This window comes from Passer domesticus, chromosome 2 (genome assembly GCF_036417665.1).
Source record: "Passer domesticus isolate bPasDom1 chromosome 2, bPasDom1.hap1, whole genome shotgun sequence".
Classification (NCBI taxonomy): Eukaryota; Metazoa; Chordata; class Aves; order Passeriformes; family Passeridae; genus Passer; species Passer domesticus.
This window is the reverse complement of record NC_087475.1, coordinates 26,825,761-26,840,889: the sequence shown is the minus strand read 5'-3', so window position 1 is coordinate 26,840,889 and position 15,129 is coordinate 26,825,761. Positions and strand designations below refer to the sequence as shown.

Here is a 15,129-nt window from a genome sequence, read left to right as displayed (position 1 = left end):
TTAAGGCTTTAATGAATGGTCTTTGGTCAGTGTTTTGCAGAGGGGTAGACAATTATCCTGTTCTGGTTTTAGATCTCAGGATAGAGAGTACAATTGAGATTATACTGGACAACTGATAAACATTCCCTTTCGTTTGCACTCCTTCTATAGACACGCATAATACCAAGGCAAAGATAAGATTAAATCAGTGGTATTCTTTACCACTCATAAATATAGGGTTAAATATTGCACTTACTAGCCTTACAGCAATAATGCTTGGTGTAAGAAGATTTAAATCAAGTTTTCATAGCAGACCTGCAAATATGGCATCAACCTCTTCTCAGATTTCTTGTCCTGAAGAGTGCCTGCAGTTCCTCCCCTTCAAATCTTCCTGTTGCCACTGCAGCTGCAGGGAAAGCTGCTCTAACATAAGCTAAAAGAAGCACCTTTTCTATTTTTGTTTTTGCTATTTCATCATTATATTACAGGATCCATAGCATAGGAAGTTATGAAAGCCAGAAGCATAAATGTGTTCAAAGGAGATTGCACACAATTAGGGACAACGCATTCATTCATGACTGTTCAATCTAATGCAACTTCTGGCTCAGGAAGTGTGTACTTCACTGATTACCAGAAGCTGAGAGAGTAGCTGGGGGAAGGCTTATGATCTGCATGATATGTTGCTGACAGTCTTTCTCTCAGCATGTAGTTCTGATCTTTAGCAGAAATGGATGCAGAACAGGAGGGACATTGTGTCTGATTTGTTACGGTCATTCTCTGCCTGCTTGACAAGATACACAAGTTTATAAACAACACTGAGAGGGAAGATATTTTATGTATTCAAATAGGCCTTAGGCTCACTTCAAATCTTTAATACTGTTGTGTGTACAGCCTGTATCAAATATCTAAGATAATGAAGGAATACTTCAGTGGGAAAATGGTACAGAGGGATTGGGAGGCAATAACATGACCTGGAAATGCTGTGGCTCAACATTATTAGTCCATGTGGTTCCTCAACCAGTCAATGTATTTGGATACCCTTGTGTAAACCCCATAGCTGCCTTCAACAGCACAGCCCTTTCCCCAGCTGACAATCCCTGTCAGAAACCAAGTGTTCTTGTACCGTGTAGCATGAGGACCACCACTGTCTCCCTTGCAGGAGTCCTTAACCCCAGACAGGTCTCCTGCACAGAACATATTCTCTGTGATATTTAAATCAGTCTCTTTTTCACATTCTTGTGTCTTTACACGTGGTAAATCAACTCTCATCAGAACAGAAGAGGTGGCACCTCCATCTATTAGGCGTCCCCATCCGCTTACTGTGGAGAACTTGATGGTGGACAGCTCATACACAGCAAACCTTTTCTCAGGCAAACATATTGGCACCACATAGTCTGTGAGATTCACGGGTATTTCCAGTTTCAAGAGGGCAATATCATTATTGACATGTCCATTCCTGTAGTCTTCGTGAATGACCATCCTGGCAACTCCACTTTCTTGCTCAGTTTTCTCATCAACATTTATTTTGTGTTCACCTGAAAAAGTTATTAATTGCAGGTCATGTCAGGTAGCTCCTTGAGTCCTTGGAAGTTTGAGGATGTGGGATGTTTCTAGTCTGACACCTCTAAGGATGATTACCTTGTACTGCCAGAGCCTTCTACTCTGATTTTATCAGGTTGAGAAGCTGCCACCCCCTTGATAAGATGAGGAGGGGAGGATACATACCCAATCTCACCCGAAGCTGTTTAGGGTGAGTATGCTCCAAACAGTGGGCTGCAGTGACCACCCACCCTGGGGAAAGCAGGGTGCCACCACACTTTTCTCTCTGATCCTGTATTATAAGGGCCTGCCAACATAAAGCAAATTTATGTCTTTCATCAAATGTGCTTGACATAAATCTCAGTAGATATGGGTTTCATATTGTTTCTTTCTGTCCCTTTATGCAACTGTGTTCGACAATACCATGCTGACTACATGGAGAACTTAGCAAGGGAAGTCTTCCCGTGGACATTTTCTTCATCTTGTAGTATGGACCCTGCATATTATGGCCCAAAGCGTATCCCTGGAAGCTGCAACTAAAATTCTTGCTGGCAGTGAAGTTAAGGACTAAGGGGTCAGGAGACAGAGACAGCTGTGCTCTCTACTCCTATGAAACCAGGTACTCTGGAACAAAGCTAAGGAGCCTATGTGAACCAGGTGGATCTACTGGCTATGCATGAAGAAGGAATTTGGTTATCAAGACATGGCACTTTTTATGAATTTTTAACATCATAGATTTAAAACTATTAATTTAGTGTAGTGATTTCATAAGGAAATTTAAAAAATAAAAGCAATGAAAGATTTTTGAAAACTCACTTGCCATGGACATTCACCTGGAGGACAGATGAAACCACCTACTATTCTCCCATGTACAGTTGAATTTTTTTTTGCCAACACTGGTATTTTTCCACATGGGTATTTCACTGAGAAAAAAGAAAACAAAAAACAAACCCCAAAACAACAAAAGGCAACAAAGATTTTTAACGTACTGAATTCACAGCAAAATGTGTAATGTCTTCAGTGAAGCTAAGTCAGCTGAAAAAACTGATTTCTAGTCCAGGAGCATGGATTCTCAAAAATAATGTAAAGCAGCTCAGCAGGTAAGTAGTCTTTTTTTGTTTGGAAACAGCCAGAAATGCTGTTGCAATTAGAGTTGAGGCCCTTACAGCATCACTGACACGGAGTCACCTACCACAGGTCTTTGCAGACAGTAACCTGCTTAAGATACACATCAGCACAATGAGGTGGGCTGCAGGCTGGAGTGCAGAGGTGGCCCTGACAAGCTCTGCAGTCTACACATTTTCTTTGTCCCTGCTGACAGTATCCATGGCAGGATGAGACAGAGGCTTAATCATCTTGCCATCCTTTGTTTGGGAAGAGTCAGAGATGTCCCAAGGGCAGACAGTGTCTTCTGGTGTGCCTCTCCCAGACTATCTTGCTTGCTTGTGTCCAGGGCCTGTTGGATTCTTCCAGACTGCACACCTCTGTTCTGCCTGAGCCAGCACGTGAAAACTGGCAATAGAATCAAATCCTGACTGAACTTGCAGTTAAGCTGTAGTGCAGAGGAAATCTTGATGTTTTCAGTACATCCTTCACCCAGCTGAGTTTTCCTGTAAAGGAGAAGGTCTACCCTTGTGCCACGTGTCTGTGCTGTAACTGAGCACACCATCCCTTCAGTCTGGCAGTCCCTTCACTCTGTGATAGCACTGTGAGGAGGAGTGTTCTTTTTCTACCTCTTTGGAGCCAGGCTCCTATAGTCTCTGCTGAGCTGCATGCAACATCTCCATGGAGCTGTAAGTACCTCATCTGACATGAAGACAGCATCAGGGTTTTACAGGTACATGAAAGGTATGGAGAAACAGGACTAGGTTTTTGCTGGCAGCTGGTGAAAGATTAAACAGCCATAGCACATAATACCCATAGTGTGTAGGGCAACACAAATTTGGGCCATTGTGGGAGATGACAGAGGGACAGTGAGGGGACTGTCAGCCTGGCAGTTGCACAGTTTTTTCTACTTGCAACACATGGTCAATTTTACAGCTATTTTGGTCCCCAAGAAGCAAGCAGCAACAAATACATCTTCCTTGCAGGGAAAGATGCACTGAAAAGCCTGTGAGGAATTTTGAATTGTTTGTTTTTAGCTTTTAACAAAAGCAGCTTTCCCATCACGTGGTACTGCAGAATCTGTTAATAAGGGATAAGCACATTAGTAGACATTTTTTTCTAATGAAATTGCTGCTGTTGAGAGCTAGGTTGTCATTACCAGCTCTCTGCATGAGAGTTCCATTGAAGTGTGTGCAGGGGAGCACCACTCCTCAGAATTACTTTGCATGCTCCCTGTGGCTCTGTCCATTATGTTGTTATGTTCATATCCCCAGGGGTCTCCTTTTCCCTCTATTAAAGTAATTCAAGTAGGCATCTGCAAAAGAGTCAGGTGCCAGCTTATGTATTGGCAAAAAGCTTAACTTGCACTACCCTAGTCCCAGTTGAAATTTACCTTGCTAGATGAAAGAAATATCTAGCCATAATGTCTGTAGGAATACCAAAAGTATATTATTACTAACAATTAGGAAAAGAAGAGGAAGGAAAAGAAAAGGAAAGGAAAGAAGAAGGAGAAAAAGGAAAGGAAAGGAGAAAAAGGAAAGGAAACGAGAAAGGCAAGACAAGGAAAGGCAAGGAAAGGAAAGGATTAACTGTTTTTCTAGGTCTCTTCCTCTCATGACTCTTGTGCTGAAATAAATATAGTGGTAAAATCTAGTCACAGTTTCAGATTGGAGAGACAATAGTAAAACAAATCTGCCCCCAAAGTATTTTTCTACTGTGGGTGTAGGCTAAAAAGAACTTGTGAGGCCCAGAGCCCCTTCATTCACCAGATACCCCTCAGCCTGACCCCAAATCCCTGACCACCTGCTGCCCTGCTTTATTTAGATCACCTGGTGAGGAGTGAGGAGCTTCTCTCCACTGCTCAGCTCCTTTCTACTCCACTAATAGTGAGTGTGCTCCCAAAGGGAGGGACAGGTTCAGCTCCCTCCCAGCTCTGACGAGGTGGGATGGTCAAACTTGAATTTCCCACATTCCAGAGGACTGAACCTCTGGTACCAGGAAGAAGTCCAAAGGGATCTCTGCTTGGTGGCCATGCTGACCTCTGCTTTTCTGGGGTGGCTAACTTGCACCAGAAGCCAAATGTATGATTTGGGACTCTGCCCATGGAGAAGAGGTGAGGAGCTGGTATCAGAGCATTATGCATTGCGTGTCCTGACATGTACACATTGAAAACTTTTCTACTTAGCATCAGGTTGGTAGTGTCTTACCTTGAGGGATGCAGGACACGCCATCACTGGCTAAAGTGTAATCATCATCACAGAAGCACAGTCGTATTTTGGACTGCTTGTCAGTACAGTACTGTTCACAGCCACCGTTGTCAAAAATGCACTTCAGTTTGTCAGCCACAGCTAAAGGCAGAGAAAGAACATTTAGGATTCAAGACTTGGATTTTTCTGCTTAACAGTGATAACTTGCAATTGGAATGTTGTCAGGAAAGCAAGGCAGGAAAAACGATTTCTGTGATTTATGCAGAGCAACTTCATCAAAATTGCTTTTCATCAAAAGCTAAGTAGGCCTAGATCTCTAGGGATTAGGGGAGGATAGGCTTTGGTTAAGAAATATATACATAAAATTAAATCAATCAGCATTTATACAGTACCTGAGCTGTCTCAAGAATGGAGATACTGTAATTGTGTGGTAACCATTGTAAAATATGACTGAAAAATTTTAATTCTGTGACATTTTGCTACTTAGCAGGAGGATGCTCTGTGATGACTGTTGAGACTGCCTGCCTAGACTTGATGAGTGCCTAGCCCTTTGTCCAGACTCTGCATGTTCTGAGGATGTAACACTCAATATTCAGTGTCCTCTGTTTCAGTGAAATCAGTGGAAAGGTGCATATTAACTTCATAAACCACTGGATCCTTCCCTTTGGGCTTTGTACTGTGCATATGCAGTGTAGTTCTTACTTACATAAGGCATGGAGCTTCTAAGTTAGCATAACTTCAGCACTTGAAATTCCTCCTTTTCTCTCAGATGGTGTGCAAATGCAATTTTTTTTTCTTTAATCACAAAGTCATTATAGGGCAATAAGTATCTTGCTGCCTTGCAGTACCTGACTGCTATCTGGTTAGATCCATCCCTCAACACCAAAAGCACTATGAACAGAAGCTGTCACAGCTGGAATGATGCAGAATCACAGAATCCTAAAATATCCTGAGTTGGAAGGGACCAACGAGGATCATCAAGTCCAAATCCTGAATTACAAGGACTGTTACTGTTTATCTCAATGCCTTGCATTTGAATTAATAAGAGCATTTTTATTTTATTAAGTTATGCCACAGCTGACCTTTTTCACAGCTTTTTCCCTCGTATTCAACAGGACAGCGGCAGACATAATCCTGGAACTGATCATCACAAATCCCACCATTCTGACAGGGGTTGGAGGCACACTGGTTGGGGTCTGTAAAACACTCAGTGTCAGTTCAGCTCACGCAAAGAGCTGCAGCAGTGGGAGTGTTCCACAGCTGTTAGAACATCCTGAATGATCGTACCAGAATAGATGAGCCAGAACTCTTCCTGGAAGAAAAAGATGTGAGATTTAATTAAAGAAGAATCAAGTCAACTCTTACAGCCATTGTTGCACAGTGTGGGTTATAGAGAGCCAGAGTGATGCTACTTCTGCCTTTATAGTTTGTGACAGTTAATATCCATAAAATATTATATTTTCTAGGTTGTACATTATTTTCATATACTAATAGAGAAGGACCTTGTTTAATGCACATAAATGGGTCAAATATAAAAGCTCTGTATAGCTCAGGTGGGATTGACTGAAAAAAAATGTTGCACAATGCAATAATTTAAAGTATTGTCAGGGCAGGCATTACTGGAGGTTTGCCTTAGAGAGCATCCATTTTCCCACCATCCCTTAGATGGTTACTGCTTGGGATTGCCCATGCAGTGTGCCCTCCTGCAACTCACTGCTACTGTGTACCCCTGTAAATAGAAAAGAAAAATGCAAACAGCGGGACACAAAGTACTTTTTTTAACTCTGGTGGTTTAAAGTGTCAAAGCACACCCCTGAGTAGGGAGAGTCCTTATGACAATGAGTGCCCACCCAGCCCTGTGTTACTTACTGTCCTTTCAATGTCACCGTAAATCTCTCTTGCTTCCTCATAGGAACATCTTTCTTCTATGCATTCTCGCTCTAGTGACCCCAGTTTTATCTCTTCAAAGAAGCTGTTGGCTCGTCTTTGTCTTTGCAAAACGTTGCTTGCCTCTTCCTGCTTTAGAAAGACTGAAAAACAGCGGCACGTTCTGTTTGTCATACGGCTGCGCTTGCCAGACAGAGAGGGTGGGGGGACCACTTCACCTGAAAGCTTTTCTGCCTCCAAAGCTTTTTCTGAGACACTTTAGAAAAGAAATGGGCAGATGTGGAAGAGTCTCCTTTCTCTGGCCTGCCTCAAGGTAAACTGGCAACACAGGAATTTTAGAGATTCCGGAGTTCAGGAGAAGATGGCCTGTTACAGCAGTGCGGGGTGTGTGTGTTGTCTGCATGTCAGTGACTCCTGAGCTACTGTTGCATGTCATATGCATCTTAGCATGTGCAGCAGTTTCTTACAGCTGTAGCAGCTGGAGAGCCTGTGTCACTTTATCTAGCACTGGTGTACATGGTAAAAGCTGATTTTTCTGTACTTGATAAGTCAGTCACAGTGACAGGTGGACCACAGTCAGCCTTCACCCACAGTCACATGTTATTTCATACCCCTCCACTTGTTGGACCTGAAGAAGGGATTTATCCCACCATTAGTAGACCACAATTTTTGAACCACTGCTTTAATATCTTTGATTTTCTTCTGTGGAAAAGGTTATGTTAAGGTACATAGGAAGGCTGGATAATGTGGACTGCATTTCCCAGTGGAGCCTGTGAATGGCTCTTAGCTCCTGCCATCACCACAGACTACAGCCAGGAAGGGGTCTTGTGTGTCTCTGCCATGCTTTGGAAGGATATTGGGTGCATAGGTTGATAGCAGGCATCAGCAGAGCTCATTTCCTAGAGTTGCATCAGCTTGCAACTGGCAGAAGTGTGCACTGGAAACACTAATGTCATGGTCCCCATGCTGACCTGCTCCTCAGCCTCAGGATATTAGCACATCACACAACTGTGCTCTCCCAGTATAGTTCAGGATAAGGAACAAGAAGTCCAAGTGCTGGTGTGTAATTTTGCTCCGTGTACTACAAGAAAAAGTCTTGACATTTTTAATTTTTTTTTCTCCTCCCTGTAGGGGAGCTTCTGGAGCTTCATGACAGCTTTGATTTCAGTGCTTTAGCTGTTTCACCTCTGCTTGTGGGTAGATTTGGGGATTGAGGCTGATGCATATCTCCTGCCTTTCCCCAGGACATTCTCTCCAAAAGAGTGGGAGTTATCTTCTACCTGCTGAAAGGGCCCTGAGGGATGCTGAAAGACAGACTCATGGGTGTCATCACCAATACACACCCAATCATAGATGCTGAGAGGGTTTATTCCATTTTGAAGCGATATGAGGTGTTTCCATAATCATTTGTGTCTAATTCAGGATAGCTGCTGAATTACATGTAGAATAGTGGTAATTTCCCCCTGTATTTCAAAGTTACTTAGAAGAATAAATTATTGTGCCCTGAATTTATCTCTGGGTGCTTCATAAGCATTTGGTCATTATAGGAATGTCAGCTGGGTCTTTCTGCCTTGATTTCAGTCAGGATGTATGCATTTGGTATGGCTCTCTTTAAAGGCTTTTAGTTAACCTTATGTTGCAGATAGGTGGCACATGTATCAGTGCTTGAACACAGACTCTGACAGAGGAACATGCCTGAGCACATGGCTAGGGATGAGCACATGGCTTGGGACATCCATGCACTAATTTTGGCATTATCCACTTTTTTGTAGTGGATAATTTCTGACTTTGCTACCTATTTTTCCACCTTTCCCCACCACAACATATAAGACCTAGTCAATGGCTAATGGGGAATCTGAGAGCACTGGATCTGCTTTATTAATATGGGAGCTGGTTTTTGGACATACACTGACAACTGAAGAGCTACTTCTTGTCTGCCTTCTACTGAAACAGGGTGGATCCTACCCACTTTTATTACTCATCAGCTGAGTGACAGGCTATTGATGCTTTGCTTTGAAAAATGTCCCAGTTCTGCATGAAATAACAGTAAATCCCAGTTCCTTTCTTCATGTAGACAGCTGGTGGTTTGCCTGCTGTCTGTGCACCAAGATAACAGATGAATTTAGCAGTCTAGAGGTGCTTTTCCTTAGTTGGCAGAACAAGTGCATGGAGCCATCTCTGAGAGTAAATTAGAACTTTTGAATAACACACAGGCACAGCAGGAGACACGACAAACACACAACAGCACTCAAAACTTGCAGTGGAAATCACCTTGCAGTAACAGGAAACAGGGCCATTGCCAGTAAACACCATTACAGCTATATCCTGCAACATACCTGCATCCAGAGAAAGAGGGATCAGTAGCAGAAAGCAGAGAAACAAAGCCACATACTGCCTGGAAATCATGATGAACCCTGTGAGCCAGTGTTCTGGTAGTGTATTGACATTTCAGCAAGGACTGTTTGGCCAAAGGGCTCAGCTTCAAATGCTTGGAGCCAGAGGAGGGGCCAGCAAGTCATGGAAACGGCAAAAGATCCATGACAGCCTGGTGAGCTGAGCAGGGCGCATGCAAATCCTGCAGTGTGCCCTTTTCACAGGAACAGGGAGCTTGGTTTTGAAGTGTGCTCTCCTGACCCATGCAAAAGCTGTGCTGGTTACACAGGCTGCTAGCCCAGGCATGCATTTTCCATTTAACACACCTTTGCCATGAGAAACATGAATGCTGGGACCCTGAATCTATAGGACAGGCATTAACTTGGCCACATAGCACCACATACAGAGAGCAGTGATGTGATATTATCTTGCATCAGCAGTCAAGATAGTGCTTTTCAGTGCTTTGGAGTATGATTGTACTACTGGCATCTATTCCCATTTTTCTATCACCAGTTGAAACTGTGCACTTCTGCCTGAATTTGCTTGGAGACACTAATTAACCAGCAAGAGACACCCTACACTGGTTCTCTCCATCTTTGCTGCCGGACCCATGTGGCCTGCACAGGTTGTAGCAGCTGGAAGTGGCACTGAGCTGATCCATGTTGTACTTCACTGGGAGCTACCAGGGCTTGAGGGGCCACTCTGCAGACAGTGCTTTATCTGGAACATGAGCAGTCCCCTGATTTAATGGAAATCAATTAATGGCATCAGACTGGAAAGCTGACAACATTCTTGGGGAAATATTTACTTAAGATAGCAGCAAGGTAAAGAGCATGTTTGTCTATGAGAAGTGAAGCATTAGCTGAAGGCTGGAGTGTTTTCCAGGCTGTTCTCTCCTTCCTGCTTGAAAAGGCAGGAGGGTCAGCCCTGCATCTGAATGCTACAGCAGAGGAAATCAACAATTGGATTTTTACTCTGTGCCAATACTCAGCATAACTCCTTGCAGAAGTTGTGATTGCTTAGGAAAGTCAGCTCCTGGCTGTTGTTTCCATGCAGTCCTGTTGTTTAGGGGCAGTACACACAGCTGGATATTCTGCTTTGAAATCACTTTCCCAAGAGGCGGTATCCAGGCACTTCTCTGGATCACAGCCTGGCTAATTCCCAGCAGCCCAGTTCCTGGGATGGCTGGGAACAGATGGCATGTCCTGTCCCAGGCAGAGGAAGGAAACCAGTTACTGGAATGCAAAAGAAACTACAGCAGCCCTCTGCTGCTTTTTGGGAACCCTCTCCATACCTGTCTGCCAACACAGCCCTTACTCCTTGTTCACTTGCCTGTGGCAGGGAGTTGAAAATAGCAAATGCATTTTCATATTAGCAAGACCAAAACTAAGCTTGAAAATTTCTTTTTATCTCATCTTCTTGGGAATGATCTAGCCCCACCTATCTGTGTGAGTCATGCAGATCAGAGAATGAAGTTCTGCCTTCTCTGCCTGAGGCCAGGCTGAGTCTGCACCTATGCCCCCCACTCCCTTTATTTCCTTACACAGGGTGGGCATCTCCCTGCCAGGGACGGTGGGGTGGCTGCCACTCTGCAGTGGCATCGCAGCACCTCTGCAGCCTCCACTTCTCTCTAATGTGAGATTCTGCACATCCTTATGAGACCGAGGCAGTATTCTCCCTTTGCCTTCCTTCCTCTGCTGGCATCCCTTAAACCTGAAAGGTTTTGCTTTTATTTCTTGGGAATACAGCCAAACAGTTATTTTTAGAGCCCTGGAAGAAGCCCAAGTGCTGGGAACAAGGGTCAGTTCATATGGGGACCATCCTTCTTCCAAGAAAATTAGTGCAATTGGGCTCCATTGGGATGAACCTGAGAAGGGTCACTAAGGATTCAGCACTTCAAGACTACATTCCAACTCTTTGTTTAAGAACTTTGTACTGACAGATCTCATCACACAGGTGTTTCCTACTAACTTCAGCTGGGTCTGTTCATTGCTTAAAGAGCTGTGTTTTTAAAGGAGAGTTCCCCCTTCCTTGCAGTCTTAGACCCTAAATGTCCTGGTTGCAGCTAGCATAGAGGTAATTTTCTTCTCAGTAGCTTATACAGTGCTGTGGTTGAGATTCTGTGAGGGGATAAGGATAACAAACTGATATTTCAGCTGTTGCTGAGCAGTTCTTCTCCTGTCAGGATCTTTTCAGTGTCTCATCCTCTGCCAGTGTGGAGCTGCACAAAAAGCAATGAGAGAGCACGGCCAGGACAGGTAACCCAAAATGGCCAAAGGGATATTCCATACAAGAGAATGTCATACTTATATACATGGTTGTATGCTTCTATGTAGTATATAAACTCTGGGGGAGTCAGCTAGGAGGGGATGATCACTGCTTGGAGATAGGATGGGCATTGGCCACTGAGTGGTGAGCAATTGTATTGTACATCACTTGTTTCTCTTGTTTTTGTTTTTTTTTTTTTTTTTTCTCTCTCTCTGTGTCTCTGCTTTTTATACTACTAATATTATTACATTGATATTATTAATAGTTACTTTGCTTCAATTATTACACTGTTCTTATTTCAACCCATTTTTCCTGATTCTCCTCATCTTATGGGGGGGGGGGGGGGGGGGTTGGCTTTGAGCAGCTGCCCGGTGTCTGGGATTAAACCATGACAGTCTCCTTGGTGCTCAACGTAGGGCTAGGAAGGTTGAGATGATGACTGATCTGACCAGACAGTATTAAAACAAGTTTGTTATAAGCCTTCATTGCATTGGTTTAATAGTCACTGGTCACAATGCTGATTTATTTGCCACCGAAGTGGTTTTGCTTGTTCTCAGGGCTGTGTTAAGCAATACCTTACGTGCAGCATTTATTTCTGTTTTGGTGTCTGTCGCCTTCGGGGCCTGGGTTCTGTTGTACTTCCTCGTATCGGCTTTTGATCTGATAAGAACCGCTGGCTGCGAAACTAGCCCGGTGTGTTCTCAGCATCGCTGTCCCCTTCCGGAGCCATCTGCTGGGAGCTGTGAACAATTACACCAATCCCCATGGCAGGCGCTGCTGCTCGAGGCAGGAAACGGATTCAAATTCCGGCAACAGGCTCTGAAGCTACTCAAATTCTGTCAACGAGCATTGGGGCTACTCACACTCCAGCTGATTTCACTTGGAGGGATGCCCAGCACACCTGAAGTTGACTGCCCCGGGGTGGAAGCACAGCCCCACCATCTGCCATGGGCGGATCCAGAGGCAGTAGAACAGGGTGAAGCTCTGGAACACCTGCAGTACTTTGGTGATACCATTGTGTGGGGCAATACAGCAGAAGTTTTTGAGAAAGGGGAGAAAATAGTCTAACTCATTCTGAACGACAGTTTTGCCATAAAACAGAGTAAAGGTTAAGGGACCTGCACGGGAGATGCAGCTCTAGGGAATACAGTGGTGAGAAGGGTGTTGCCACATCCCAATGGATGTGATCATAAAACAACAGCAATGTCTCCACCAACTAACAAAAAAGAAATAGAAGCTTTCTTAGGTGCTGCAGGTTTTTGGAGAATGTCTCCACCAACTAACAAAAAAGAAATAGAAGCTTTCTTAGGTGCTGCAGGTTTCTGGAGAATGCACATTCCAAACTGCAGTCTGTCCTCTCTCTCAAGTGTCCAGGAAGAATGATTTCAACTGGGGTGCTGAGCAACAAGTCTCTGGACAAGTCAAGCAAGAGACATTAATGCTGTAGCCCTTGAGCCAGTCTGAACAGGCAAGATGTAAAGAATGTGCTGTACACCACAGACAGGGGAGACAGTCCTGCCTGGAGCCCCTGGCAGAAAGTACCAGGGGAGACTCAAGACTGATCCTTATGGAGTCAGACCTACTGCAGAGGATCAAAGGCCCACTATACTGTAACTGATGAAGAGCTAGCTACTGGCAGTTTATGAAGGTGTTGAAGTGGCTTTGCTACAGAAGCACAGCTCCTCCTGGCACCCTGGTTACTCATGCTGCATTGGATGTTCAAAGGAGGGGTTCCCTCTTCACATGATGCAACTGATGGTGGCACAGTGATGATGGAATCAGAACTGGTTTCAGCATACAACAGTCCAACACCACGTGCCATCTTTCCTGCCCCTGAAAAATTATTATGAAAGATGAGGACTGGGGTCATGGATTGAATGAATTCAGTGGACTTTTATAAGCATGGCCTATAGACTTAGAGAATGGTATCTGTGTGTATATCCAGCAAAAGATGGGAAAGGTGATGGGGTATTTGGAAGTGTGGGACCTGGCATAACAAAACTGGTATGGAATAAGAGTTGGATACTCTTCTGGTTTCAGCTGGGACAGAGATAATTTTCTTCTTCAGTGCCATTCTGGGATTTTGGATTCAGTACGAGAATAATGACAACACATTGATGTTTTGGCTGTTGCTCAGAAGTGCTTACCCTAAGTGAGGGACTTTGAGTTTCATGCTCTGCCAGTGAAGTGCTGCAGCAGAAGCCATGAGGGAGTATGGCCAGGAGCAATGACCCAAACTGGCCAAAGGGATATTCCTTTCTTAGAAGTCATGCCCAGTATATAAACTGGAAGGGGATGATTGCTGCTCAGGGGCTGGGCACTGGTCATCAGAGGCTGAGCAATTGCATAGTCATTACTTGTCCTTTCTTGTTGTTGTTTTTTTTTTTTTTTTTCTTTTTTTCTTTCTCTCTCCCAGTAGTAGTAGTAGTATCATTAGTTTATTATCATTACTATTATATTTTACTTTGTTACGATTATTAAAGTGTTCTTATCTCAACCCACAGGTTTTACTTTTCTGTTCCTGATTCTCCTCCTCAGCCTGTGGTGTGGGAGGGAGTGAGGAGCTGCATGGTCATGTCCTGTTTGGGGTTGAACCATGTCACCAGCCAGAGGAGCACACAGGTTGCTTTTCTTCCCCAGAAGATCCCTATGTGTTACTTTGTTTTCCTTCTTGTGCATTCCTGCTCTAGTTAATGAGATTTCCCCTGCAGTTCTGCTCTATAAATCTCCTTGTCAGTACTGCCTTCAACTTTGGCTTATGTTTTCTGAGCAATTCCAACAAAAATGAACTGCTGTTCAATTAAAAATTAATATATATTAATGCAAACATGTACCTCTGTGGCTCATGGGTGCTACTAGAATCAGTCTGGGAACAGCTCTTTAAAAAATATTATTTGGGATATTTTTTTTGATGTGCCAACATTTATTTATTTTAAAAACTAAGAAAGTAAAAAAATTAAACACGAAAAATGTTTACACTACAAAAAAAATCTAAAGCAGAAACAAGAGCCTGAAGATATGATGATGTCTCAGAACATGTCCTTCTTTATATTAGCTTTGTTTTCTGCTGACATTTTTAAAAGCAGTACTCTTACAATTTTGTTGGTTTTAGTTTAATGTTTTGAGTTGAAGAGAAGATCTGTATGGAAGCTATTGGGAACTGGGCAGTTTGATCTGATCCAACAAGTCACTGGTCATTTCAACATGAGTTTTCTCAGCAGGAAACAATTTTAAAAAACAAATCAATATTAATTCCATTTTGAAGAGGCTATCAGAGATCATTTGAGTAAGCTGCCAAAACTCTGTCTAGGTAAGAAAGCTTTAGGATTAATCTGCTTTTTGAATTTACAATAGCAACTTGCCATCAGTCATTTATCAGACTGACTAAAAGCAAAGACTTTGAGCAAATTAATAACTTCTGTTATACTAATCTCTAAATATATGAGTATTATGCTGCTGAACTTTAAAGCAAATTATTTGAGATTTAGACCTCAAAATAGAACTACATTATTGGAGAGAACTACCTGCCTGTCTAACAGAGTTCTGTACCCCAATTATTCTCACAAAGAGGAAAGAGAAGATGGGAAGACTCTTTTTTTGTGACAAGCTCTGAATACAAGCTTAACATTGTATTTTTTAATTTTGATGTGGGTTATTTCTTTCTTTCACAGAAGAAAAATATAGAAACTCTGGAGCAGTGTGCTCCAGAGTTTGTCTGTTTAATACCACATCTCAGTTGTTAACGAGAGACACTAATTCTGTTAAAAACCTT

General features: G+C 43.2%; 1 protein-coding gene and 1 long non-coding RNA gene across 3 annotated transcripts; one reads left to right on the top strand and one right to left on the bottom strand.

Moving 5' to 3' along the window:
• Positions 1 to 706: 706 nt before the first annotated feature.
• Positions 707 to 9,183, bottom strand: F7 (coagulation factor VII). Its single transcript, XM_064407856.1, has 8 exons — positions 9,053 to 9,183; positions 6,699 to 6,859; positions 6,117 to 6,141; positions 5,912 to 6,025; positions 4,830 to 4,970; positions 2,335 to 2,441; positions 1,705 to 1,825; positions 707 to 1,514 (listed from the first exon to the last, which is right to left on the bottom strand). The coding sequence occupies exons 1-8, from the start codon at positions 9,120 to 9,122 to the stop codon at positions 976 to 978; spliced, it is 1,278 nt and encodes a 425-aa protein (XP_064263926.1). The 5' UTR covers positions 9,123 to 9,183; the 3' UTR covers positions 707 to 975.
• LOC135293553 (uncharacterized) lies at positions 4,284 to 14,184 on the top strand. Of its 2 annotated transcripts, XR_010355655.1 has the most exons (4): positions 4,284 to 4,735; positions 5,317 to 11,165; positions 11,275 to 11,347; positions 13,862 to 14,184. It is a non-coding gene; the product is annotated as an uncharacterized LOC135293553 (long non-coding RNA). The 2 variants fall into 2 exon arrangements; XR_010355654.1 differs by having other exon boundaries at positions 4,441 to 11,165.
• Positions 14,185 to 15,129: the final 945 nt, after the last annotated feature.

Bases quoted from the DNA above. Each gene is read 5' to 3' on its own strand.
- F7 (XM_064407856.1), bottom strand. From the start codon at position 9,122: ATGATTTCCAGGCAGTATGTGGCTTTGTTTCTCTGCTTTCTGCTACTG. The intron at 6,142-6,698 runs GTAAGTAACACA...TTTTTCTTCCAG, and splicing joins ACGGTGACATTGAAAGGACA to GAAGAGTTCTGGCTCATCTA. The intron at 1,515-1,704 runs GTATGTATCCTC...TAACTTTTTCAG, and splicing joins ACAGCTTCGGGTGAGATTGG to GTGAACACAAAATAAATGTT.